Source organism: Choristoneura fumiferana, chromosome 17 (assembly GCF_025370935.1).
Source record: "Choristoneura fumiferana chromosome 17, NRCan_CFum_1, whole genome shotgun sequence".
In the NCBI taxonomy this organism is placed as follows: domain Eukaryota; kingdom Metazoa; phylum Arthropoda; class Insecta; order Lepidoptera; family Tortricidae; genus Choristoneura; species Choristoneura fumiferana.
In genome coordinates this window covers 12,255,464-12,278,292 of record NC_133488.1, presented here as the reverse complement: position 1 = coordinate 12,278,292, position 22,829 = coordinate 12,255,464, and the positions used below count along the sequence as shown (strand labels likewise).

Genomic DNA, 22,829 nt, shown 5'->3' with positions numbered 1-22,829 from the left:
CTCCTGAATTAATTTTAATTCTATTTAACATAGTAAAATAAAGGACTTAGATAAATACTGGAAAGTGAATAATTAATTTAAACCGAAATAAGAGTCAAGTGCCACATAACTGTTAAAGGTTGAAAAGCCGGTGTAATCATGGGTTTATAATGTAGTTTTTCTCGCTATGCAAGCTCTAATCGAGCACGGATCGATATCTGTTACGGCTTAACTTTGCCTTTGTAATCTATCCTCTCCAACACACAACTCTAAAATTACACACCATCAACAACTAAGGCTGAAACTTACATCGTTTTCTAAACAGAGAAATAACGACAACAACTACTTACGCAGGGAGTAATGTATTACTAAAATGCCTTGTTGACGAGTATCGTCGGCACCGGCGTAACAATAACCACTAAGTTTTTGTGGGCGATTCAAGACAAAAACTAATAGTGTGGTAACCGAACAAAGGCTGCGGTTGTGTAGCAACGATGTGATGCTATCCGGGCGTTTAGTTTGAAGTAATGAGACATTTTATTGTTAACAAAATGAATATTATAACGAAGCTAAACCATCCTGGCACCATTTATACCACCTAATGGTTCTTCCATACTGTATCTACATTACTTCTGCAAAAATAACAAAATAGTATTCACATGAGATGCCACAACTCGATAAGCCACGGCGGACTGCATAGAATGAGGCACTTTAGCAGTGTTGTACCTTTGTTATCTGCGTTTGAGGAAATGCAATCATACAGCACAGGTTTAAGATTGCTTTTGTCTTTTTTTTCTTCTTGGAGTACCACAAAGGTTCTGATTTGTGATCACGATAAGCACGCGAATGATGCTCTCGGCGGGCGCAAGGACATAGTTGAAATAAAACTACACATTATTTGTGCTGATAAGCGGAGTCCGGCTCTTATGGCTGCTAGTTATTTTGATAACTCCTTGTAAGTCTGCAACTACGCGTAATAATTTCTGTTTTGATTCTCATCTACGTTAATAATTTACTTAAAAAAAGTTGTTTATCATCGGGCCCGACAGACCGTAGATACAGCTACTTCTACATTTTTAAACAGTAGGTGTCTGCTTCGTAAAGCAAAATGGATGTCATTCCTCCAGTTCAAAACGAGGTCAAATAATTTCGAGAGTAAATCAGCAATAAATCATGATTGAGAACGGATAAGTTATGATAAATGTATTCATAGTTCGTTTAAATTAGCATCTTGCGGTGCTCATAAATCGGAATTATTCTAATATTATGATCGACAAACTTTTGTTCGAAATACGATGTTATGTAATGAAGGTATCAAAGTGCATTTGATTTGGTTCAAAACGGCGTCAAGTCGAGGGCTCTCGTTACATATTTATAAGTTCTTATATGGAGTTAAATCGATGTAAGAATTTTGTATTCAGCCGGGCCCGCGGGGCGAACGTACCGGTAATCGTGTCACGTCCTGCCATATTAGACAAGTTTTCAATGAATTTTAATGTTAGTCAAGAGTCAAGACGTCCACCCAACTTGAATCACGGCTATTGAATGCGTCCGATGGTTTGCTGCTTTGATTGATTGTATGCGTTCACTATCTTGCCTTATACAACTCGAATTGGTAGTCCAATGAACATAAAATAAAGCGCGGCCGAATTTCACAGTGTATTGCTGCTTGGTTATGCGGTCAAATATTTAGCATATTATCTTTCCTTGCATTAAGATAATTCGTAGTAGCGCCTTCTGGATTTATTATCTAAATACGCTTCAATTCGTTTCCACGCAAACTATAAAACAGTCAGTGAAGTTCAATCGTTTCAAACTTCTTTGAACTCAATATCTTGACATCGAAAACTCGATGTTTTTAAACTCAACAACAAGACATTCAGTCCGTAGCGGCAAAAGTAATACCTAAGTATGTTACAAACTTAGTAATTTCAGTTTGCCAAGTTTTCCAGGAGTAACAAGTCGGTACGGCTAGATGCCACAGCTTATAGTTTTTCCAACTTCAAAATGAAGTGTTTTCAACACTTAGTCTCGCAAATTTTACTGTGTCGGTATTTTGTGACTAAAACCTTTTAGCCACTATATTCGATAGATAAGTGCTTGACGAACTTTATTTTTTGTAACTTTTTAAAGTTTTAACATTCTTGATTTCAATTAAAAGTTTATCGTTGGAACAATCTGACCGCCACATGAAATATAGAACCGGCCACACACCTTCGGGGAACCGCTCTAATTCTTTGAATTATAAAGTTGACAAATTAGCATTTGCCAATTCATTTAAATGATTATTAGTTATTTTTTAGAGCTTTAAGTAATAGGGTTGACATGCATAAATCAAAAAGATTTGTATTAAAATGAAACGAAAATAGGAACGTACCTAATACATGCAAGCATTCAATCAAACCAACATTTTATTGTTTAAATGGAAAACAATAAAGAGAACAAAGAACATTTATATTTAGTGACATATTGTCCCGAAAACGGCCCATTGTTTTGGCATGTAAACAGAAGGAGAACTTCACATGTATGATAAGATATTTTAGGGCTGCCACTTAACCAAATTAACAGATTTACTATAACAATTTTTATCCATCTCAGGACGTATTTTTATTTCAACGAGTACTTATCAATAATTGACATACGACAGTCACCACCAGTTGCCACCGTGCGCAATCAATTGCGAAATAATAATAATAATTTTATTTCGACCAACATAGGATAACAGTATTAGTAATACAGAAAGCTTAATTCTAGTGTTAGTAAGGCTACACCTTAGTCAGTACATGAACCATGCTGCAACGATTCGTGTACTGACAATAAGTACCCAAATAAAGTAACCTATGTTTTTTTTCAGTAACTTGTTACTTTACTACGTTTTATATATTAACAAAAAAGCGTTATTATTACCCACTTGTGTAATATCTTTTTTTTTGTTCTCAGGTAAAACATGTGCAATAATATCTCGAATTGTCTATCTGCAGTTATTAAAAAGGTAAGTAAATGCGCATATTTCGATAACTTGCCATGCTTATTGCTTAGTTCCGAATAATGAGGTACTGTAGAGATACTGAATCCTCTAAACAATAGTTGTAAACCCGAGCAAAAAATGTAAAATCCCTACTAATAATATTACAAATGCGAAAGCAACTGTGTCTGTCTGTCTGTCTGTTACTCTTTCACGTCGAAACCACTGAACCGATTTTGATGAAATTTGGTGTAGGTAGTTTGAAACCCAAGGATCAACAAAGGATACCTTTTATTCCGGTAGAGGGCGCCACCGCGCGATAACCTAGATCCGTGCAGACGAAGTCGTGGGCATAAGCTAGTAGTTATATAATTTTATATTTTATAATTATATTTTTTAAGATATATTATAAGGGTACAGATTAAATTTAATAAAATAATAATAATAAGAAAAAGACAAAGAAAACTTACCTAAGAAACCTTAACTAAATATATCTATATGTTACTATAAAAATAAAAGTTATAAAAAGAAAACCCCGTCCAAAAGGTCTGCCTGTGGCAGAGTTCCCATTTTTTAAGATTATAAAATTAATTGCTACTTGGGATTACACAACCATTGTTCTCCCAAATTAAGAGCGGGCTCAAATAATTAAATAGGCACTAACTTCAAAATTTAGTAAAATATAGGTACAAATTAAAAATAAGAATTAACTATATCTTAAAAAAAAAAACAGTAAATGTGCGTAACTTTCCGCCGTAGCAACCCTACCAAAACGGCAATGTGTGCTGGCACACAACTGCGTGTAGGCACTAATTTCGCTTTCGGCGACGTCGGCGTTTAACATTTCGGACGCGCCGCGAGTTTTAATTTGTGATCAATTATGCGCGGGCACTGTTATTTATACTTGTTTTATTTTATTTATTCTCTCACAGCGCTTGTGGGTGGTCTGGTCACGATTTCGGGATGCCGTGCTCGCCGATATGTGCCCAATCGTTTTGCCATTGAGTTAACCTTCTAACGTTTTTTGCGCGGTACCTAATTGAAATTGAAGTCATATTTATCTTTTTTAACCAGCAATTTATTTAAAAAGTTTGAAGCACTTTTGAGATAAAGGCCCTGAAAAGTTAGGCACATTTTAAGGAACCGTCCCTTTGTGTCCATCACGTTCAGAGCTAAGAACCTTGAATAAGTAACATCTTCATCTGTAAAGTCTGAAATATTCTTAGAGGCTATCTCAAGCCATGCCCTGGGAATATAATATTCAACTATAATAATGGAGTAAATTTGAAATCCTTACCTATACGAAAGTAACTCTTGTCTGTCTGTTGCCTTTTTACGCTTAAACCGCTGAATCGATTAAGATGAAATTAGACTTGAATAATAATATAAGTAGTTTGAGATACCTACAGGATATTTTTTTCCGCTAAATCAGCAGCTAGTGCAATATGAAATATGTAATACTAGATTTTGTGTTTTGTCTGCTTATTCTGATTATTCGATTAGTAAAACAATCGTAACTATACACATATCATAAACTATAAGACCTTAAATAAGATCTTGTGTATTTTACTAAGTTTTACATTAAAATAAATAAACCAGAACCAGATGGATGAATAAAATAGTTTTACTTCTTTCGCCGTCAATAATCAGTGACAGTGTCAATTCATTAGTTGTTGTGTTTTTAAACTGTGCAGTGCAGGCCGAGATCGTCTTGTCTTACCATATTCAGCATTGTCTTGTATACACCTTTATTGGTTCCATACTTTAACATTAAAAGCATAGTAGCCTTGTCACTGGCCTGTGAGGCTATTTTTATGTCAGACTAGTTTTTACATGTGCCTCCACTTACATGGAAACATGCAATAATCATGGTTTTGGACTTTTTTGAACATAATTTACGTCCACTTCTCAAGGGTTGTGAATTTGATTATTTAATTCCGTTCACAAAAACTAAATTTTATAAATCTATTTTAAGTAAGAATTCGTTTATCTTTATCCCGTGCGAACAATATAATTTTCTGGGATAAAAAATATCCTTTATTTCCCAGGTTACACTATATCCATAGAAAATATCATCGAATGAGGTTCAGCGGTTTAAGCGGTTTAATAAATAAATAAATGTAATCTTGGTTCAGTCTAGTAGTAGCTAACTAATGATGAACAACAAAATAAATAATAAAAAGGTATGTGCAAAATTACATTTGAAATTTAATACCATAACCTTTACTGTCCAGAAAAACATCAAGAGGAAACCTACACACACTAGCGAAGAAAATCAATTTTGGGTGTGAAGGTCTTACTCCAAAATGGGCCCGCGTTGGAACTATGGCCCAAGACCTCTCGTTTTGAGAGGAGGCTTGTGCCCTGCAGTTATGAAGTGCAGTGTGAAATAAATCCTGAAATATTTACAGTTTTAGAGTTTGCGAAATGAAAAGTTGCGAAATGAACGGATACCACGATGTATATAGGTCGAGATGATGATGATGATGATAATGCATGAAAATAATACTTCGCATTTACTTATACACAAAATTCAGAAGGTAAACTCGAGTTCGCGACGTGTTGGAGGCAGTGGGTGTAATTGAGCAGCTAATTCGAAGCCGACCAATCAGAGCACCGCATTACCGTACGGAATCATTTCCTACAGAATACTTGAGGTTTTATTGTTACTTGATACCTTGTTATGAAAGTTAAATGTTTGTGTGTTTTTATTTTATTTATTTTAAATGTTATAGAAATACATATATTGGTTACTGGCACCCTGGCGGACATTATGTATTTGTTCTAGAAAGAAACGAAAAAAAAAAATCATTTATTGCCACAAAAATAATTCTTGTACTATGTAACGTAACTTTCAAATTCACTTCACTAATACCTACGTATTACAAAGTACCCCGTAAAAATATTATAAATTATTAAAGCGAAAAATATTATCAACCCTAGTAGGCTGACATGTCGTAATATGGGAGTCAGCATAGATTATTTAACAGAGGGGTAATACCTGTTTGAAGACTAAGGAACTATAAACAATTACTTTGCTCAACCGCACCACATGCGACCTTACGATAGCTACTTTGTGTAACAAATGTGTGTTCATACAGTTCATCTGCCTTCACACTGTAAGAACACACACATATCCCACAAACCCAACTATCTCCAACACCACATCACGCTGACTCGTTTCGAACTCAACGAGAAGTCATCATCAGAGTAACACAACCGTTCTCCATGCCACCAAATGTTAGACTAACGAATCACAACAATAATTGAAATGATTTTTGGAGCGCCAAACGGGATTCAAGACCGCACCTTCTGTACCTTTTCGCGCCAGAGGTGTCCTACCAATTTGACTACCGGGGAATCCTCGGTGACCCCGGTGAATATCATTTTCATTCCTATTTATCATGGAGAAATATCTACGGTATCGATTAAATTTAGCCGCTAAATAAGCACGAAATGGTTTAGTTTCAGCTAATTAAGTCTTAGAAGAGCGCAATACAAATTATAATCTCACAATTGGCGGTAGCAATTACACCGGTTTTGTTCATAATAAGTTTAATAGCTGACTAATAAGCCGTTGTATAATTAGCCGAATACGAAACAAGGCTGGAACAAACGAAGAGTTGTATCAAAACATAATCCTTATAATAACGGTAATTACCCTTTGTTGCCGTCATACCTACGAGCCCTCAACTTAAACGGAACGCTTCTGCGAAATTATAATTTGTGATCTTGTTTGTGTCTACCTAAGCTTTATGTTTTAGTAAAAACCGGCTCAGTGCGAGTCGGACTTGCACACGGGCTCCGTACAGTCGAGGAAGCTGAATCACGTACCAGAGTGGAACCTTGTCATAATCAATTTCGCTACGATGATTACGTGATTGTTTCCTCGATTGTACCTCCATCATCATTATCAGACTACAGCAGTTCACTGCTGGATATAAGCACCTTCCATGGCGCGCCACAACTCTTTGTCTTCAGCCCCTCGCATTCATCCGCCGCCAGCGACTCTCTTATGGTCGTCCATCCACCGTGCCTCAGACACCGTGCCTCGATTGTACATCTCTACTAATTTACTTTACTCCGCTAAAACCGTTCACCATAGCTACATCTGTATGACATATACATATATGTTATTAACATACAAAAACCGCCGTCCTTCTCTGCATATCAAACAAAACATATGTCACAATATCGATCACAATGTTAGTTTAGGATGTCTACTGGTAAATATGGAATTACTTAAATACATACGCTCCAAAAACATAACCCTCATTTAAATCCCTATTAAGCTGGTCGCATCAAAACCTATATTCATAATCGCATTAATATTAAAACCTACAGAATAACGATTAAACTCTTTTGATGCCGCCGATAGAGCCAACAAATGTGTTTATTGCGCGGACGCACGTCTCTTTTATTATTAAATTTGTATGTCATTCTGACGTCGCCCACGCTGTGGATTCTAATTAGTACAGGAATAGCCCGGGAAGATTTGTCAACTTCCGAGCCTAGTCGACATTCCTTTGAGGTGCCCACCGATCTCTCACGTAAATAGATCGTTAAGCGACTGTGACATATCGTTCTGAACTTTGAGGGTGGTCGCGACCGAATGACAGTAAAAAGACAACGCTCTTAATATACATGACAGCTGAAGCATTAAGCTATTTGTCTTGCGAATCAGAATTTGTGTGATCGGTTTTTGACCTTCAGCCGTGTATTTTTTTTTTGTAGATATGACTAGTGTGGAGTGAAGATTTTTCTTAGGCAACTCATGAGCAACTCGTACAAATCCTATTCCTATATAAAAGTTTGTACGATGTGTACGAGTCACTGACGTCACGAAAAAAATTAAGCAACCCGATGGGAATCGAAACGTCAACTAAACGAGAACATCATAAATACGTTTATTGTGTTTTTATTTGTCGAAGACATGATTGATTCATACTTTTAATTCATACGTTCTTTTAGTAAAATTAGAACTAAGTATTTCTTCACTAGTCCTGAAAACAGTTAAATCAAAATCAGTCCATATTCACACTGGTGATTGTTAAAAAACTAAAAAAGCAGAATAGAAAAACAAAACAAACTAAAATTGAAAAATATCCTAACAAATCGAAAGATCGAATGTTAACGTCGATTCATTAACAAATGAAAGAAGCAAATGAAGCCAATATTACAAGGGGAAATTAATCTTGAGCTAAGAGACGCCCTCAGAACTTATCTGCGCGGAAGCCGGGGCGGCATGACCTCACAATCAAATGTCAAACAAAGTTTTATCAGAACGAAGTTGACAAATAAATCCCTCGTCCCAACTTTTCTCATAGTCTACGCAGCGCGACGTGATTCGGCCGGTTCTATTGCTCATAATGTGGGAGTAGACGGGGCAGACTGGCAACTATGTCGTTTTATGCACGTGAGGAACGTTGTTTATAGTTCAATGTATTGGTTGATCAGTATATGGAAGCTACTTAACTTTTGTAAGGAACAGTGAAAGAGGTTGAATTGCGTGGTGGGTGAAACGGTTAGAAATATCATGTTGATATGCCGCATCTTGATTTCCTTACTTATAGTGACGGGGATTCTGTAATCTTGATATGTGATTCAGTTTCCTTTCAGTACTTAGTAACAAAAAAATATGTCAATATTAAAAATAAAAATGTATTTTTATTTTATTTATATTATGAGGTACCTACGTAAAAATAACGTCAAGCATTGAAATTTGAAAATAGTTAGATTCATATATTATTAGAACATGTGTTATTAGATTTATTCTGCATTGTGTTTTTTGAACTACATTACCATTCCTTAGCTCGACAGAAGATCAACGTTTTGCCAGTTGGTAGCGATATTGTAATTTTCTCCTGTAACTCAAGTACGTACCTACGTACGTATCTATTTGATTAAGATTTACCGGACAATGCATTTGATCATAGCTTAAATCACTTTTTGCCCTATGGAATCCACTTGCATTTTGCTCATAGGTTAAAACAAAAACATGAACTTGCCCGTCTACACTTTTTAATCTTACTCTCGCATTGTATTTGCAAAATACCTTATGAGATCACATAAAATATCCCTCGGAACCGCCAAACTAAACTTCAAACTTTATTTTTCGAGGTTCGCGGATTTTCGAACCGCGGTCCCACTCGACGACTTCCCAAGAGCTTTATTAAATCTCTTTTGTCTTTTAATAAACGTATAAAAGAGCTCTCAGCTAAATTAATACAAGTTAATGTGACATTTAGTAGTGGTTAAGCAAATTTATAAACATAAAACGCATCATTGTCGCCGATGAGAATGTCTGTTGTAATTAATTTCATTACTCGTGCTCACTTGACAGTTTAATTCGTGTAGGTAGGTATGTATTATAATTTACTGCTTATTTTTTGTCCCACGTCAGTGTTTTTGGCGCAATTTTGATGATTGCTGTGTTTAATATTAGTCTGAGGTAAAACGAGTTGGGTTGGTTCATTGACCCCAACATAACAATTGACAACCGTTTTTCCGTTCAATTTAAAAGTTTGACTAGTGTTCTTTACTATTAAACTTACTACTTGCAAAAAAATCAGCATTTTGTTTGTTGTCGGCATTTGCGTGATGCGTGAAGTACTATTTATATAATTATTAGTTTTTTTATTGGGTTCTAAACAAAGGTTCTATTGGCAATTCATTATGCAGATGATCAATTTTCATATTATGTAAGTACCTACATTTTACCAGTAACTTTTTGGTTTCATATATTTCTAAGAAAATCTCGATAGATATGTATATTAAAAAAGACCTTATCGACTAACAGACTGACTCAAAATTGCACAGTATTGCACACCTAGCCCCTTGTACCTGAAACGCTAATTTGCATAAAAAATTAAAAATAGGTGCAACAAAATGAGAACTGTTTGATAAAGAATTCTCTATTGAAGGCGAAGTCACGTGTGTATGCTAGTATACCTACACTATGACACAACAAATCCCCTCCCCCCACTATCTCACATCCTATCACAGCCGCAGCTAAGGCTTTATAAATTATCAGGCCGGTGAAAAATCCCTTCCAAGGATAAACCTAAGACGCCATCTCTCTATCTCCACAAGACCTCGGATAGAGCGTTGTGGTTGCTATTAATAAAGGAAATACGTGACACTGGCAATGCTAGCTGAAGTACCATTTTCTTTGTAGTTAAGAGGAAAAACTAACGGCGAGAGCATTGAAAAAAATAGGTATATACATAAAATCAACGTTTCGTAGTCCCCTGATTTCTTATCCAAAACTTGACCTTAACTATTATTTTCATTAAAAATTAAAGAAAGTGTTTGGCCGTGTTCCTGTGTTTTCCTTTTTTTATATAATCTATTCAAATTAGTTTTCTGGATGTTTAAACACAGCGGAAAATCTGACAGTTTTTTTTAGGTTTTTGAAGATTAATATCTCTTTTAATAATTAATTTACGAAACAAGAAAAACATAGGGACATATCAATTAGTGGCTATAGATTTTTGGAAAAAAAATTGCTCTACTGGCATTATCCAGGGAGACAACAGGGGACTATGTTTGTATGGAAAAACGGCCCTTATGTTTCCTCTTAACTAGCCGTGACACGTGGCTTCGGTCGTGTTAACCATTAGATCTGGCATCTAAACTAATATTCCGGGGTTTCGTTGAATTCCCGTGGGGATAATGAAAAAACAAACGTGACAACTTTCACGTCTCTAAACTTTGCTCGGGGTTTTATCCCGATACCATGGGAATATCAGCATAAAAACTAGCCTTTGTGTTATTTCTAAGATCCAGCTATCTGCATACTCAATTTCCTTCAGATCCATGCAGTGTTTGAGCTTTAGCGTGAAAGGTAACAAACAAACACACACACACACAAACTTTCCCATTTTTAATATTACTAGGATGACCTCATAGCTAAATGACGACACATCTACCGATACCCATCGAAGATTATATTTATTCACGTATTTATTTGTGGTCAAGGGGGGCTACTACGAAATTCGGAAATCGAAGTTCGTATTGTACCGTCCCTCTCACTGTCGTATTAAATAACATTAGCGTCAGAGGGACGGCAAGATACGAAAGTCCAATGTTGCATTTCGTAGTATAAGGCAAAGTAAGCTCGACATGTTTCAGACTAATTCGTGGTACTTTGTCAAGGTGTGATCGAACGGATAGCCAAAGGAGATTTATAATAAGGATGTTCACTTGACATCAGGTGACTACTTGCTCGTTTGCCACACTGTCATAATCATAAATATTGATCTCTTACGTCGCTATAGGCGGCAGGTAATTCGGAACAATGCTATCAATATTACGTGTTTTCTGCGAACAGATTTGAAATGGCGGCAGTATAATTAACCCCGAGTCCAAGTCCAAAGAAAGAAAAAAACATTGGTATTCATAGGTCACTTAAAAAGAACAACTGACAAGCAATTCCAAATGCCAGTGGAATACGGAATGAAAACATAATTTCGCACACGCTCGCCCCCGGAGGAGAGCTTGAGACATTTCGGCACAATGCGATTGCGGTTCAGTGGGATGAATAACGGCTGGGTTGCACCGCATTATTCCTGAGATAAACTAGATTGACAATTCTGCCCTAGCGTCGTGATCCTGCTCGTGTGCGCTGGCTTTACTTAAGGGTGACTATGAGTTATGAGTGGTAAATTTGTTACCTAAAGTGGTCACTCGGTTAATTAAATCGTTTTATTGTATTGCTACGTGACCCGCTTTCACTCGTTCATTCGTCTGTATTTTCTATAACATAAGAGTCTAATGGTTAAAGTGGGGTAGTTATCAGGTGTTTTTCTATTTGAATGGGTAAATTTAGGCATGTACTTTTGGGGTTTATTTTTCTTTAAGGAGGCTATTTTCTCTTGAAAACTTACCACTGAGTTTGTCAACAAATTAGGTATAAATTGGGAACCGCAGAGCAATAAACCCTGCATCTGTATTACCCGCCTACGGCCTATAAATCTACAGCAATCCTGATTCGGTCGACATAAAAACTCCTGGCCATTTTCTGGACAATCTCCCCTTTAAACTGCCTTTTAACCGTCTGACGACAGGACAACGGTGGACCCTAGTTTTATTGCTTCGCAGATTAAGCGAGATTCACGCTGCCGGACCAATACATGGCAATAGCTGGTACCCATCTACCTACTAATAAATATGTAAGTAGTTGTAGACGAAGCGGTGGACACTAACAAACAATCACACTTAAATAAGCTACTAGTAACATCATAATTACCCAAGTCCTAAGTTTATTTTTCCTTATTTTTGCTCCGTAAAATTTACATTAGGAGATATAATAATAGTAATAATATTTATTTCAACCAACATAGGATCATAGTGCTAGTGATATAGGTACTTTTTGTAATTTTTAAGCACAAGTATACTCGTATCCAATCCGATAATAGTATTGTTAAATTAATCTCTCAAGCAACTTGTGCACTTAAACCAAATATATTTTTTTTACAGTTATTTTCGGAGCAAATCGTACTGAAAAAGGAAAATAAACAGAGGGGTGAAAACTAGCGCATTAAGTTATCCATGGACTGGCCAAAAGTGATGGATGGACGGCGTTTCCGTTTTAAAACTGTCGACTTCGGCTTCGGCTTCGCATTGTTATTTCAGTCGTCGAAAACGTAACGAGTGGGAATGTTCAAAGTGACGGCGCACATATTTATAAGCACCATTTGTCTGAGGCGCATGTGTGTCCAACGCTTGCGCTGAAATATTTACGAGCTATTAGTGCAACAAGAACAAATATGTGCTCGGCTCGCATTTCTCTTCCCCGCTCGAACCCGGATCAAGCGTCCCTCGGCAATGACTGATTTAATACCCGTATGGAATTAAATCAAGCCCTATAATTAACGTCACATCTTCAATATATCTTCGGGTACTTTGATGTGTTAGGGCAGTATGAATTGCTCGTCTAATTACGCATACGTAGGGACCGCATTTAGGTATTTAATTTGAATAAAATGTTAATCATACTCATACCCACTATAAACCTGTCAAATTGGGGCCTTACGTAAATCGAGTAGTTTATAGTTTTAATTCAATTTCTAAATTGAAAATCAGTTAAATGAGTGCAGTTAACGACTCCACCCAGATCCAACATGGCCGCAGCGCACACTTGACAAATTGTTTCATTTTATTGAGTGGTCACATCGGCTTACCGGGCTATTTATTTGGCGCGAGCTGGGGGTGCAGCGGCGCGCGTATTATACCACAATACCTACTCAAGTTGCATTAATTCACTTAACTGTCACATTAACCAACTGCGGCAAAGAAACTGTAATGGGCTCGTGTATATGCTAATACACTTTCCAAATGCGTGTTTTAAATTAAAATAATCCCAAATTTATATGTTAATTTGTGACCGCACTTTGTCCTTCGCGGCTCCTCGTTTCGACATCGATTACGTTACACGGATTCGGGCTGAGATCCGACGCTGATAAGTTTAATGAAGGGTTTTACTAAAATGGGGTACCTTTTGTATAATCTACTGAGCTGCTCTGGCGCAATTCTATCAGATCTCGTGGTCGCATTGGTTATTGAATGTTAATGTAGGTGGATAAACCATAAGGGACTGCCATTTTAATGACTGAAACGTCTCTTTATCTTCGAGTTTTATTGGACGGCATTAATGTTAAGCTCGATAAAATTGAGTTTTTACGATGTACTCCGCATTCGTTCCATCACTATTATCTTAATTTTTATTTGGTACCCTTTAGTCGGCTCATTATCTGACAATGTAAAAGCCCAAGTGGCGTTTACGAGACCACCCGGGCCGCACAGCTAGTCAATCGTTGTGTGTGCTTCCCTTTATGTCACTTCAATTAGTCATGATTAAGTGTAATTTATAGGTTCGTTTAATGGTCCATTTACCAGCTCCCTTGTGTCTAATGACTTCTTATTGTGAAATGCTACAATTACATAAAACACTTTCGACCAATTAAGTTGAAGTTTAGTAATAATTTATTCCAATACAATCAATTTAAGTTTCTAACGCATAAAAATCATTTAGATATATTAATCTCTTATCTTATAGCAAAGACGTATGAAGATAAAATAAACTAAAACCAATTTCAGATAATCTAAAACTTATTATAAACAAAATTGTAAATTTCACAAGTCTGAAAAAAGAGATCAACGTCCTCAATTGCGAAAACGAAGATGTTAAAATATTTATTTTTGATGAGTATTTTAGTGCACATCCCGTTTAAACGGACTGTTAAAAAACTCAGTGATCTAAAATTGAATTTGCTTGCTTTTGTTCCAATATTTTAGGTCGTCAATGAATCTGATGTTGCATTATAGTTTTCCATCGTACTTACGCAAAAGTTAGTATTTATGGTGCTCTCTTAATTAGCTTCAGCACCCATAGTACAGCCGTACGTTTTTCATTTTGACATTTGACACTAAATAATAAAGTTCTATATAATGGACATGAAAATGTCACTCATTTAATACAATAATTCATAGACACTTTGGGTACCGTTGTACTCCGATTGAGAAATGACTTTTGTCGATGGAAATATTATTATGCTCTAGGATACGAGTATATTTGTAAATCGTTTTTGCTTATATTATAATTTTAATGAAAAATAATTATCTTTCCATGATAGAAAGACCAACTATAACGGTAGCCAAATGTTTACTTTCAGAAAAATACGTTCTGAAATTTGGAACTCATCATAGGTAACGGTGTATCAGAACATTTTGCTCGGCGAACCGTATTTAAATACGGGTTTTTGGAGCAGATGTTTGGCGCGTTACAGTTATTATACTTATAACGCAGACAACAACGGCATAAATAAACTAAGATTACTTTTTGGAGTATTTTTGTATTTTTTATTTCAACTCCAAATTTGTGTTACTTGTACGGTCATCCCGTGAAATCTATATATTTCACACGAAAACACAAGCTGAAACATGGATGGACAGAAAAACCAGAAAAATAGATCAGCGCTGGGAATCGAACCCAGGTCCTCAGCAATCCGTGCGGCGTGCTATTCCCCTACACTACCACTGGACAGGGCTCTAGACACGAATTTCTCCTTCTGCACCAACATTGCAACTTGCTTTCTTTTCATTAGTCACTTAAGCAGCGACACTAACGCCATCTATGTTTTTAGTTCTCATCGAGATACATCAAACACTTCCCTTGGAACTATCCGCTCGCCAGGAACAAGAGATTTTGCTGTTAGTTAGGGTTCGATTCCCAGCGCTGGTCTATATTTCTGGTTTTTCTGTGCATCCATGTTTCAGCTTGTGTTTTCGTGTGAAATATATAAATGAGCTAAACCACTTGACCTTGCTTTTTCGCTAAAACAATATAAAATTGGTATTAGCGGAGAAGCAATGTACTATCTGTCGTTGGGATATGCATTATAATAAACAATATGAAAGTGATTGGTCCTCCATTTATGGGTAGTTCTACGACCGTTTCAACCGCTATCAGTTTCCTGTCGCTTATACTAAAGAAATGAGTTAGGTAGAATTGAAGTTTTTTTTGTGCATGCGGTACAATTATATACAATTCATTAAAACTTCTTGCTTACGGTCTCTCATTTCTTTAATATATGCGATAGGAACTGAACTACCTTTATCTCAAATGTGACAAAATACTGATTGGTCAGATCGAAAATCTGACAAAACAATAGTTTTTTTATTGTCATAAAAATAAAGTAAATACCGGTGTCAACAGTCACTTAGTTATCAGTCTTACCTAGACGCAAATAAGCATGACAAATTGTATTCAATTTGCAGGGTGACAGCCACCGAGGAAAGCATTTGGGTAACAAATGCTTATGCTTTGAATACACGCGATATAAATATATGGATACGGCGCGTTGGATTCCAGGCTAAGTCGCAAAATAATTCGGCACTTGTAATTACGTGCATACTCACTTTTATAGTAGTACTATAGTAATGTCAAAATATTGTCACTCGAGATAAGGTATTTCATCATCATCATCATCATCTCAGCCTATATACGTCCCACTGCTGGGCACAGGCCTCCTCTCAGAACAAGAGGGCTTGGGCTATAGTTCCCCCGCGGGCCCAGTGCGGATTGGGAACTTCACACGCACCATTGAATTGCTTCGCAGGTTTGTGCAGGTTTCCTCACGATGTTTTCCTTCACCGCAAAGCTCGTGATAAGGTATTTACTAATTCATAAGAACACGTTTAGGTTCTGTAGAAAGTTAAGTACTTAGTAAGAACACGCATATTTTGTATTTACGAATTTTTGCATCTTACCAATGTTTTTGAGCCACGGTTTTTGAGCTACAATAGTGCGCGATATATTAAATGTGGTATCTTTGTATTTTCATGAGAAATTTTTATTCATGGTTACATGGTCAAAAGCGTGCAAAGAACGCTAGCGTGCCAGCTACAAGTTTACTGTGCGACAAAAAAAAAACCATTCATTACCCCATTATTATTCTGTAAGCGCAACTTTACACAAACTTAATTCAGTTTAAAGTAAAATAAAAAGTACAGTTTAAAGTAAAACGCTCCGTAGCAAACTTAAAATAAATAGAGACACATTTTTAATACATTTTATTTGGTTAAGCACGTAGTTAGTAAATTCCTTAGCTCAAAAATAGTTTTACAAAATCCCCTAAAGTCTTATTTATGTACGAAAAAGGGGCAGACGTTGCCAGCACCCAAGATACAGGGTGCTTCATTAATCATTACCCCCTAACACCAGGGGCTAAACGAGTATGTTTAAGCAAAATACAGCTTAGAAGGCAACGACTTTCCGTTGATACCCTGTCCCTTGGATTCTCCACGAAAATTGATTTAATGGCTATGTATCTATTATCAAAGATTTACGGACGGAGATATGCTTTCATCTTGTCTAGATCTTTTAAATAAATCTCTTTTCTTTTAAAAAGTTATACTCCGAGAAAAATATTTGAAAATGTCTAAATATAGGTACTTAAAGATGAATGTTCATTTATTTACACAAGTAAAGGATATTCAAAATTGTACATTAATGACAGATAACAAAGAAATTTGACTGTTAATAATGTTTATCAGAAAGCAAGTGGTATTATAGAAATGAACTAAGCTCTTAAGAACTTGACTTTTTTTTTAAATAACTACAAAGCACAAATACCGCTTTATATTTTTCAAATACCGAGATATGTATCAAAAAAACTCGTAATTCAAAATCTCGTTACGGTCACGGCTGCGCAATGACTTTACAAAATATCATTAAAACACGTTTGTTATACCTAATATTACAGCCATTAGCATAAGAACAAACCTCCATTTGGTATCACCAAAACTAACATGGTGGGTAGTTAATCAAACGTAATCTGCTTTCAATCTAACTTTAACGTTGTGTAGATCATAATTACGCTGTGCACTGAGTCGTCGCGGGCAGGAACCTTTGTTCATATCGCAAAGTCCATCGCATGTAACAAGCTAACCCTATTCAGATTAAAACTAGTCGACAACAAATCATACAAATTTGCTCTCCCTTACTATCACGTGACAATACATTACAGTGAAAGCGAGATAGCATGAGCTTAGCGCGGCTTGAGTTTCAGAACGCGTCGGAATAAATAATGCCACCGCACTACAGTTTTGCCCCAATTTGAAAATTACGGGTATTTAAATATTTAATAGTGCGCTCCAATGGTGCAATTTAGAAACAAGATATCCAATCAAGTCTGAAAGCTAAAACATTTCTGAAGAACAGATAACCCAATGGTTAATTAGAATTTAGATTACCTATACTTACGTGTTTACCATTGATTAGTGAAGGAAAGAGCTGGTAGCAGAATCGATTGCTAATGTCAAAATAAATACATATCCATATAACCTCCAAGTTTTCCTGAGAAAAAGGATCTTAACAGACGCACGGGCGGACGGATACACGGATAAACAGACAGACAACAAAGTTAGTGATCTTATATATTTTTCTAATTTAAGGATCTGTTGATACCCGTGTGGTGTCGGGTTAGAATTACACCTCTCCATTTCTTCCATAATTCCATTTTTATTCCGTAAGAAGCGACTGAGGATATAGGTTAAGGTATACCGTAGGCGTAGGCTAGCAACCTGTCACTATTGTACCGTTTTTGACAAACTTAAAACCTAAAATTGCAAAAAGTGGCTCCGAAGAGGTAGCGTTTTGTGTGCCCCAACCCCATTTGGGAATACAGGCGTGATGTTTGTGTGTATGTGAGGATCTGTTTGCAAAACATTTTTTTTTTTTAATTTAATGCTATTTTTTTATTGTGATGTATCATACATCGGAGATTATTTCTATAAATCACCCAGCACACACCATGCACATACGCGATAAAAATCTATCTAATAAAATGTGAAATAAAAGCCTGATTGGCTATATCAAATAGACAATTCAGCTGACAAAGAAAAAGTGAAGACTTCCCTTTTAAGTTTGACATTGGAGACAGGCCCTCTCAAGACTCATTGAGATAAAGGTCGTTGATCAAGTACCAATTTTGCATATTAGTGCACACGGTGATCTCTACGGTGTAATCATCTACTCGTATTTATACATAAACGTGCAAGTTGTTGCTCACAACTTTGTCTACTTCCCGCGGGAAGTTTTACTTTCCCGGGATAAAAAATAGCATGTTACTTGCTGACGATATACTCGCAGCTACAAGGAATGAATGAAGGAATGAATAAATAAATGAATGATTCGATTATTCACAGAAACATATGGTATCTGAGGATCTTACATTACAGTAATAATTAGGTATTTCCCATAAGTAATATGTTTAAACCGGGCAGGCATGTGAAAAGCAACTTCAGCGATTTAATCGCTCATTGGTCAAAATAGATAATACATAATTCAAAATAATTGTCATCATATAAAATAAAATATAAAAAAGTAACAATCCTATATTACAATTTCATTTAAATATAAGTAAATATAAACAGATTGACTTCATTATGACGACCAAGAAGCGAATATTCAGTGATGTCTCTGTGATCAACAGGGTGAAAACCGGAAGTGATCATCGTATTGTCAGAGGCACACTGAATATTAATGTGAAGCTAGAACGGTCACGTCTTGTGAAGTCCACGCTCCGTCCTTGTCCTGCCCAAATCCAGAACCCCGAAAGCTTTCAACTCTTATTGCATAATCGCTTCCAGTGCCTAGCCGAATGCAAAACAGCGGACGAGATCAACAACGGGCTGGTAGAAACTGTTCAGGCCGTGGGGTCCCAGTTCTTCAAGACTCCGCGCCGGAAAAGACCTCAGAAGCTCTCCAATAAAACCATTAAATTAATGGAACTTCGGAACGAGATGAGGCTGCAATCTTCAACTGACATGTCGGAATATGGCAGACTTAATAGGCGAATCTCAAAATCCATGCGACACGATGTGCGTGCCTTTAATACTGCACGTATTAAGGAAGCAATTGAGCGGAACCAGGGCTCTAAAGTGTTTTGCAAAGAATTCGTCTATTGGGAAAGCCAAATGACTAAGTTGAAGATCGACGATGGCAGTATCATCTCATCGAAACCGGAGTTGTTGAGAGAGCTTGAAAGGTTTTACGAACAGTTATATGCCTCGACACAGAAGCCCGTTGTAGGTGCAGCTCAAGATACCAGAGCTAAACTAACCCGTCATTACACTGAAGACATCCCAGATATCAGCCTGTACGAGATTAGAGTGGCTCTCAAACAACTTAAAAACAACAAGGCTCCGGGGGATGACGGAATCACGACAGAACTTCTGAGAGCGGGTGGTAAACCGGTACTTGTAGTCCTCCAGAGGTTATTTAATTCCGTCATACTCGAGGGTACCACGCCGGAAGCATGGCACAGGAGTGTGGTGGTGCTCTTCTTCAAAAAAGGCGACAATACCTTATTGAAGAACTATAGACCCATCTCACTCCTGAGTCATGTATACAAGTTGTTTTCGAGGGTCATTACGAATCGTCTCGAGCGAAGATTTGATGATTTCCAGCCTCCCGAACAAGCTGGATTCCGTAAAGGCTTTAGCACCATAGACCACATTCACACGCTCCGCCAGATTATACAGAAGACCGAGGAGTATAATCGGCCACTATGTTTAGCATTTGTGGACTATGAAAAAGCCTTCGATTCAATCGAGACCTGGGCTGTACTGCAGTCCCTTCAGCGATGCCATATTGACTATAGATACATCGAGGTGTTAAAGAGTTTGTACAGCAGCGCCACTATGTCGATCCGGTTGCAGGACGAGAGTACACAACCAATCCAACTGCAGCGAGGTGTGAGACAGGGAGACGTTATTTCTCCGAAACTGTTCACAAATGCGTTGGAGGACGTTTTCAAGCTCTTGGACTGGAACAGGTTCGGCATCAATATCAACGGCGAGTACATCACCCATCTTCGTTTTGCCGATGATATAGTCATAATGGCGGAGTCGCTGGAGGGGCTCAATACTATGCTCAGTGACCTCAGTATCGTCTCCCAACAGGTGGGTCTTAAGATGAACATGGACAAGACTAAAATCATGTCAAATGTCCATGTCACACCCGTGCCGGTTATCGTTGGGAACGATGTACTCGAAGTTGTTGACCACTATGTTTACCTGGGACAAGTTGTCCAGTTGGGTAGGTCCAACTTCAACAAAGAGGTCGCCCGAAGAATCCAACTCGGATGGGCAGCGTTCGGGAAACTTCGTGATGTCTTCTCGTCCAATATTCCGCAGTGCCTGAAGACTAGAGTCTTCGACCAGTGTGTGTTGCCAGTGATGACTTATGGCGCTGAGACGTGGTCCTTAACTGTTGGCCTCTTAGAGAGGCTCAAAGTCACGCAACGAGCTATGGAGAGAGCTATGCTTGGAGTTTCTTTGCGCGATAGAATCCGGAATACGGAAATTCGTCGAAGAACTAAAGTCACTGACATAGCTGGAAAATATGCAAATTGAAGTGGCAATGGGCAGGCCACATCGCTCGAAGAACAGATAACCGTTGGGGGAGAAAAGTCCTCGAGTGGCGACCACGAACCGGAAGACGAAGCGTTGGCAGGCCTCCCACCAGGTGGACTGACGACATCGTGAGAGTAGCGGGAAACCGGTGGATGCAAGTGGCAAATTGTCGTTCATTGTGGCGTTCTAAGGGGAGGCCTTTGTCCAGCAGTGGACGTCTTCGGGCTGATGATGGTGATGATGATGAAATATAACAACTAGCTTTTGCTCGCTGCTTGGCCCCTGTGGAATGAGGGCTATCGTTTTTTGTCTCACTAGATGGCGCACTGTTGCGTGAGGTTTTTAAGTATGGCTTTCAAAGTTTGTTTTTACGGGTGTGAAAACAAAGTTTAGATTAAAATCATATTTAATACACCTTAAAACCGTACCATAAAAATATCGAGCATGCCACAGTGTTGCATAGTCCCCGTTTTGTTCGGAAAAAAGGGAGGACAAAGGTTTCCGAAAGACAAAACTGTCTCAAAACACAGACATTCATTGCCCCGGAAGGCATATTTGCCATAATTAATTTCAGATATTGCAAAATATTCACAAAATTATTCTTATTATAAATAAACCCGCGTAGCTCACCCAAAAACTATGAGATTTGACATTTCGGAGACCTCACGCTACACTAGCGCCTCTAGTAGCGAATTCATACGCGATAGCCCTCATTCGTGCGCTGTTCCCTAGGGAACTGTGCATTTTTCCGGGATAAGAAGTAGCCTATGTCATTCACTGGCCCTTAAACTATCTCTATGCCAAAAATCACGTCGATCCGTCGCTCCGTGTCGATGTGAAAGTCGGACAAACATACAAACACACACACTTTCGCATCTATAATATTAGTATGGATAATATATTACCATTTTTCAGATCTTTAAACATAAATGACTTCTACGAAAAAGAAAGTAAGGATTTACTTACTTATTGCATTTTTAATAACTTTCACCTGAATAAAAAGAATTGCTAGCTTTAATTTATTTCTTGCCCATTGCAACAAAGTTTCGTCAAATTTTCAGTTTGTTCTATCCATTTTGAATTAAAACTTTTCCAGTTTTGATAAATTATGTTTCCAACTTTATTTATCTTATAACTACTATTGCAACCACACCCCTACCCTGAAGATCATAGGAAAAAAAGAAAGTCGTGCTTTGTCCTTATTTTCGGGCTGCAGACTTCACACTTCAACTCGCCCTTGACCGGTTTTTCATTCAATCGGCACTTTTAGAAGAACATCGTGGTAATTTTTTTCGTCTTTAGGTACATATTTTTTTGCAGATTTGACAATCTCTACCTTAATACCGTCTTAGTCACAGTCTCCCTCACTGTAAAGCCTAATAAGAACACTTATTTATTTTAGGGCTAGAGCCTACTGTGAGCAGAAGCTTGGAAGGCTTGAGCCTATCACACCGCGTGCATCGTATCAAAATGGATAACGTTTGACATTGCGTCAAAAAATCAGTATGAAAAGAAAAGAAAAAAACAGTATAACTTTATGAAAAGGCTGGACTGACAGTGCGAAGTGTCACTCCAGCAGTGTAAAGCTACCGCTGGTGAAGCTTGATTAATCACACGATGTATGTGACGTGCAAGCGATATTGCATGCTGATTTGCTGATTTTTGTCTCGACGAGGGAAAAAGCGAGCAGCAGGTGAAAACGAATAATGTGGTGACTCGAATGCGAGCTACTGTCCGACTCGCACCCAGTGACCAAAAAAAATAAAAACGAGACGATTTACGTTTAAAACGAGTCTTAAGTATGTAAAATATAATATCAATTCCACAGCTGACGACAGCGTCAGTAAACGACGTTTTTTCGCCAGAGTATCCTGTCCTACTTCCTACTTATATTATAAATGCGAAAGTTTGTGTGTGTGTATGTTTGTTACTCCTTCACGCTAAAACGGCTGGACGCATTTTG

General features: G+C 37.5%; 2 protein-coding genes across 5 annotated transcripts in view; both read left to right on the top strand.

Annotated features, from left to right (window-relative positions):
* Positions 1-2,932: 2,932 nt before the first annotated feature.
* LOC141436697 (uncharacterized) overlaps positions 2,933-22,829 on the top strand; it is a 61,892-nt gene continuing 41,995 nt past the window's right edge. For 2 of the 4 annotated variants that reach the window (XM_074099717.1, XM_074099714.1), the window contains exon 1: positions 2,946-2,971. The gene's annotated coding sequence lies outside the window, so the exon portion shown is untranslated. Of the gene's footprint in view, positions 2,972-22,829 lie in introns of all 4 variants that reach the window. The other 2 variants (XR_012452319.1, XM_074099716.1) reach the window with 2 other exon arrangements.
* On the top strand, positions 18,896-22,351 carry LOC141437192 (uncharacterized). The gene is made up of 2 exons (XM_074100448.1): positions 18,896-19,352; positions 22,269-22,351. The coding sequence occupies exons 1-2, from the start codon at positions 18,896-18,898 to the stop codon at positions 22,349-22,351; spliced, it is 540 nt and encodes a 179-aa protein (XP_073956549.1).

Coding starts and splice junctions, on each gene's coding strand:
- LOC141437192 (XM_074100448.1), top strand. CDS start 18,896: ATGACGACCAAGAAGCGAATATTCAGTGATGTCTCTGTGATCAACAGG. Junction 19,353..22,268: donor GCGTGCCTTTAATACTGCAC/GTATTAAGGAAG, acceptor TATTTATTTTAG/GGCTAGAGCCTACTGTGAGC.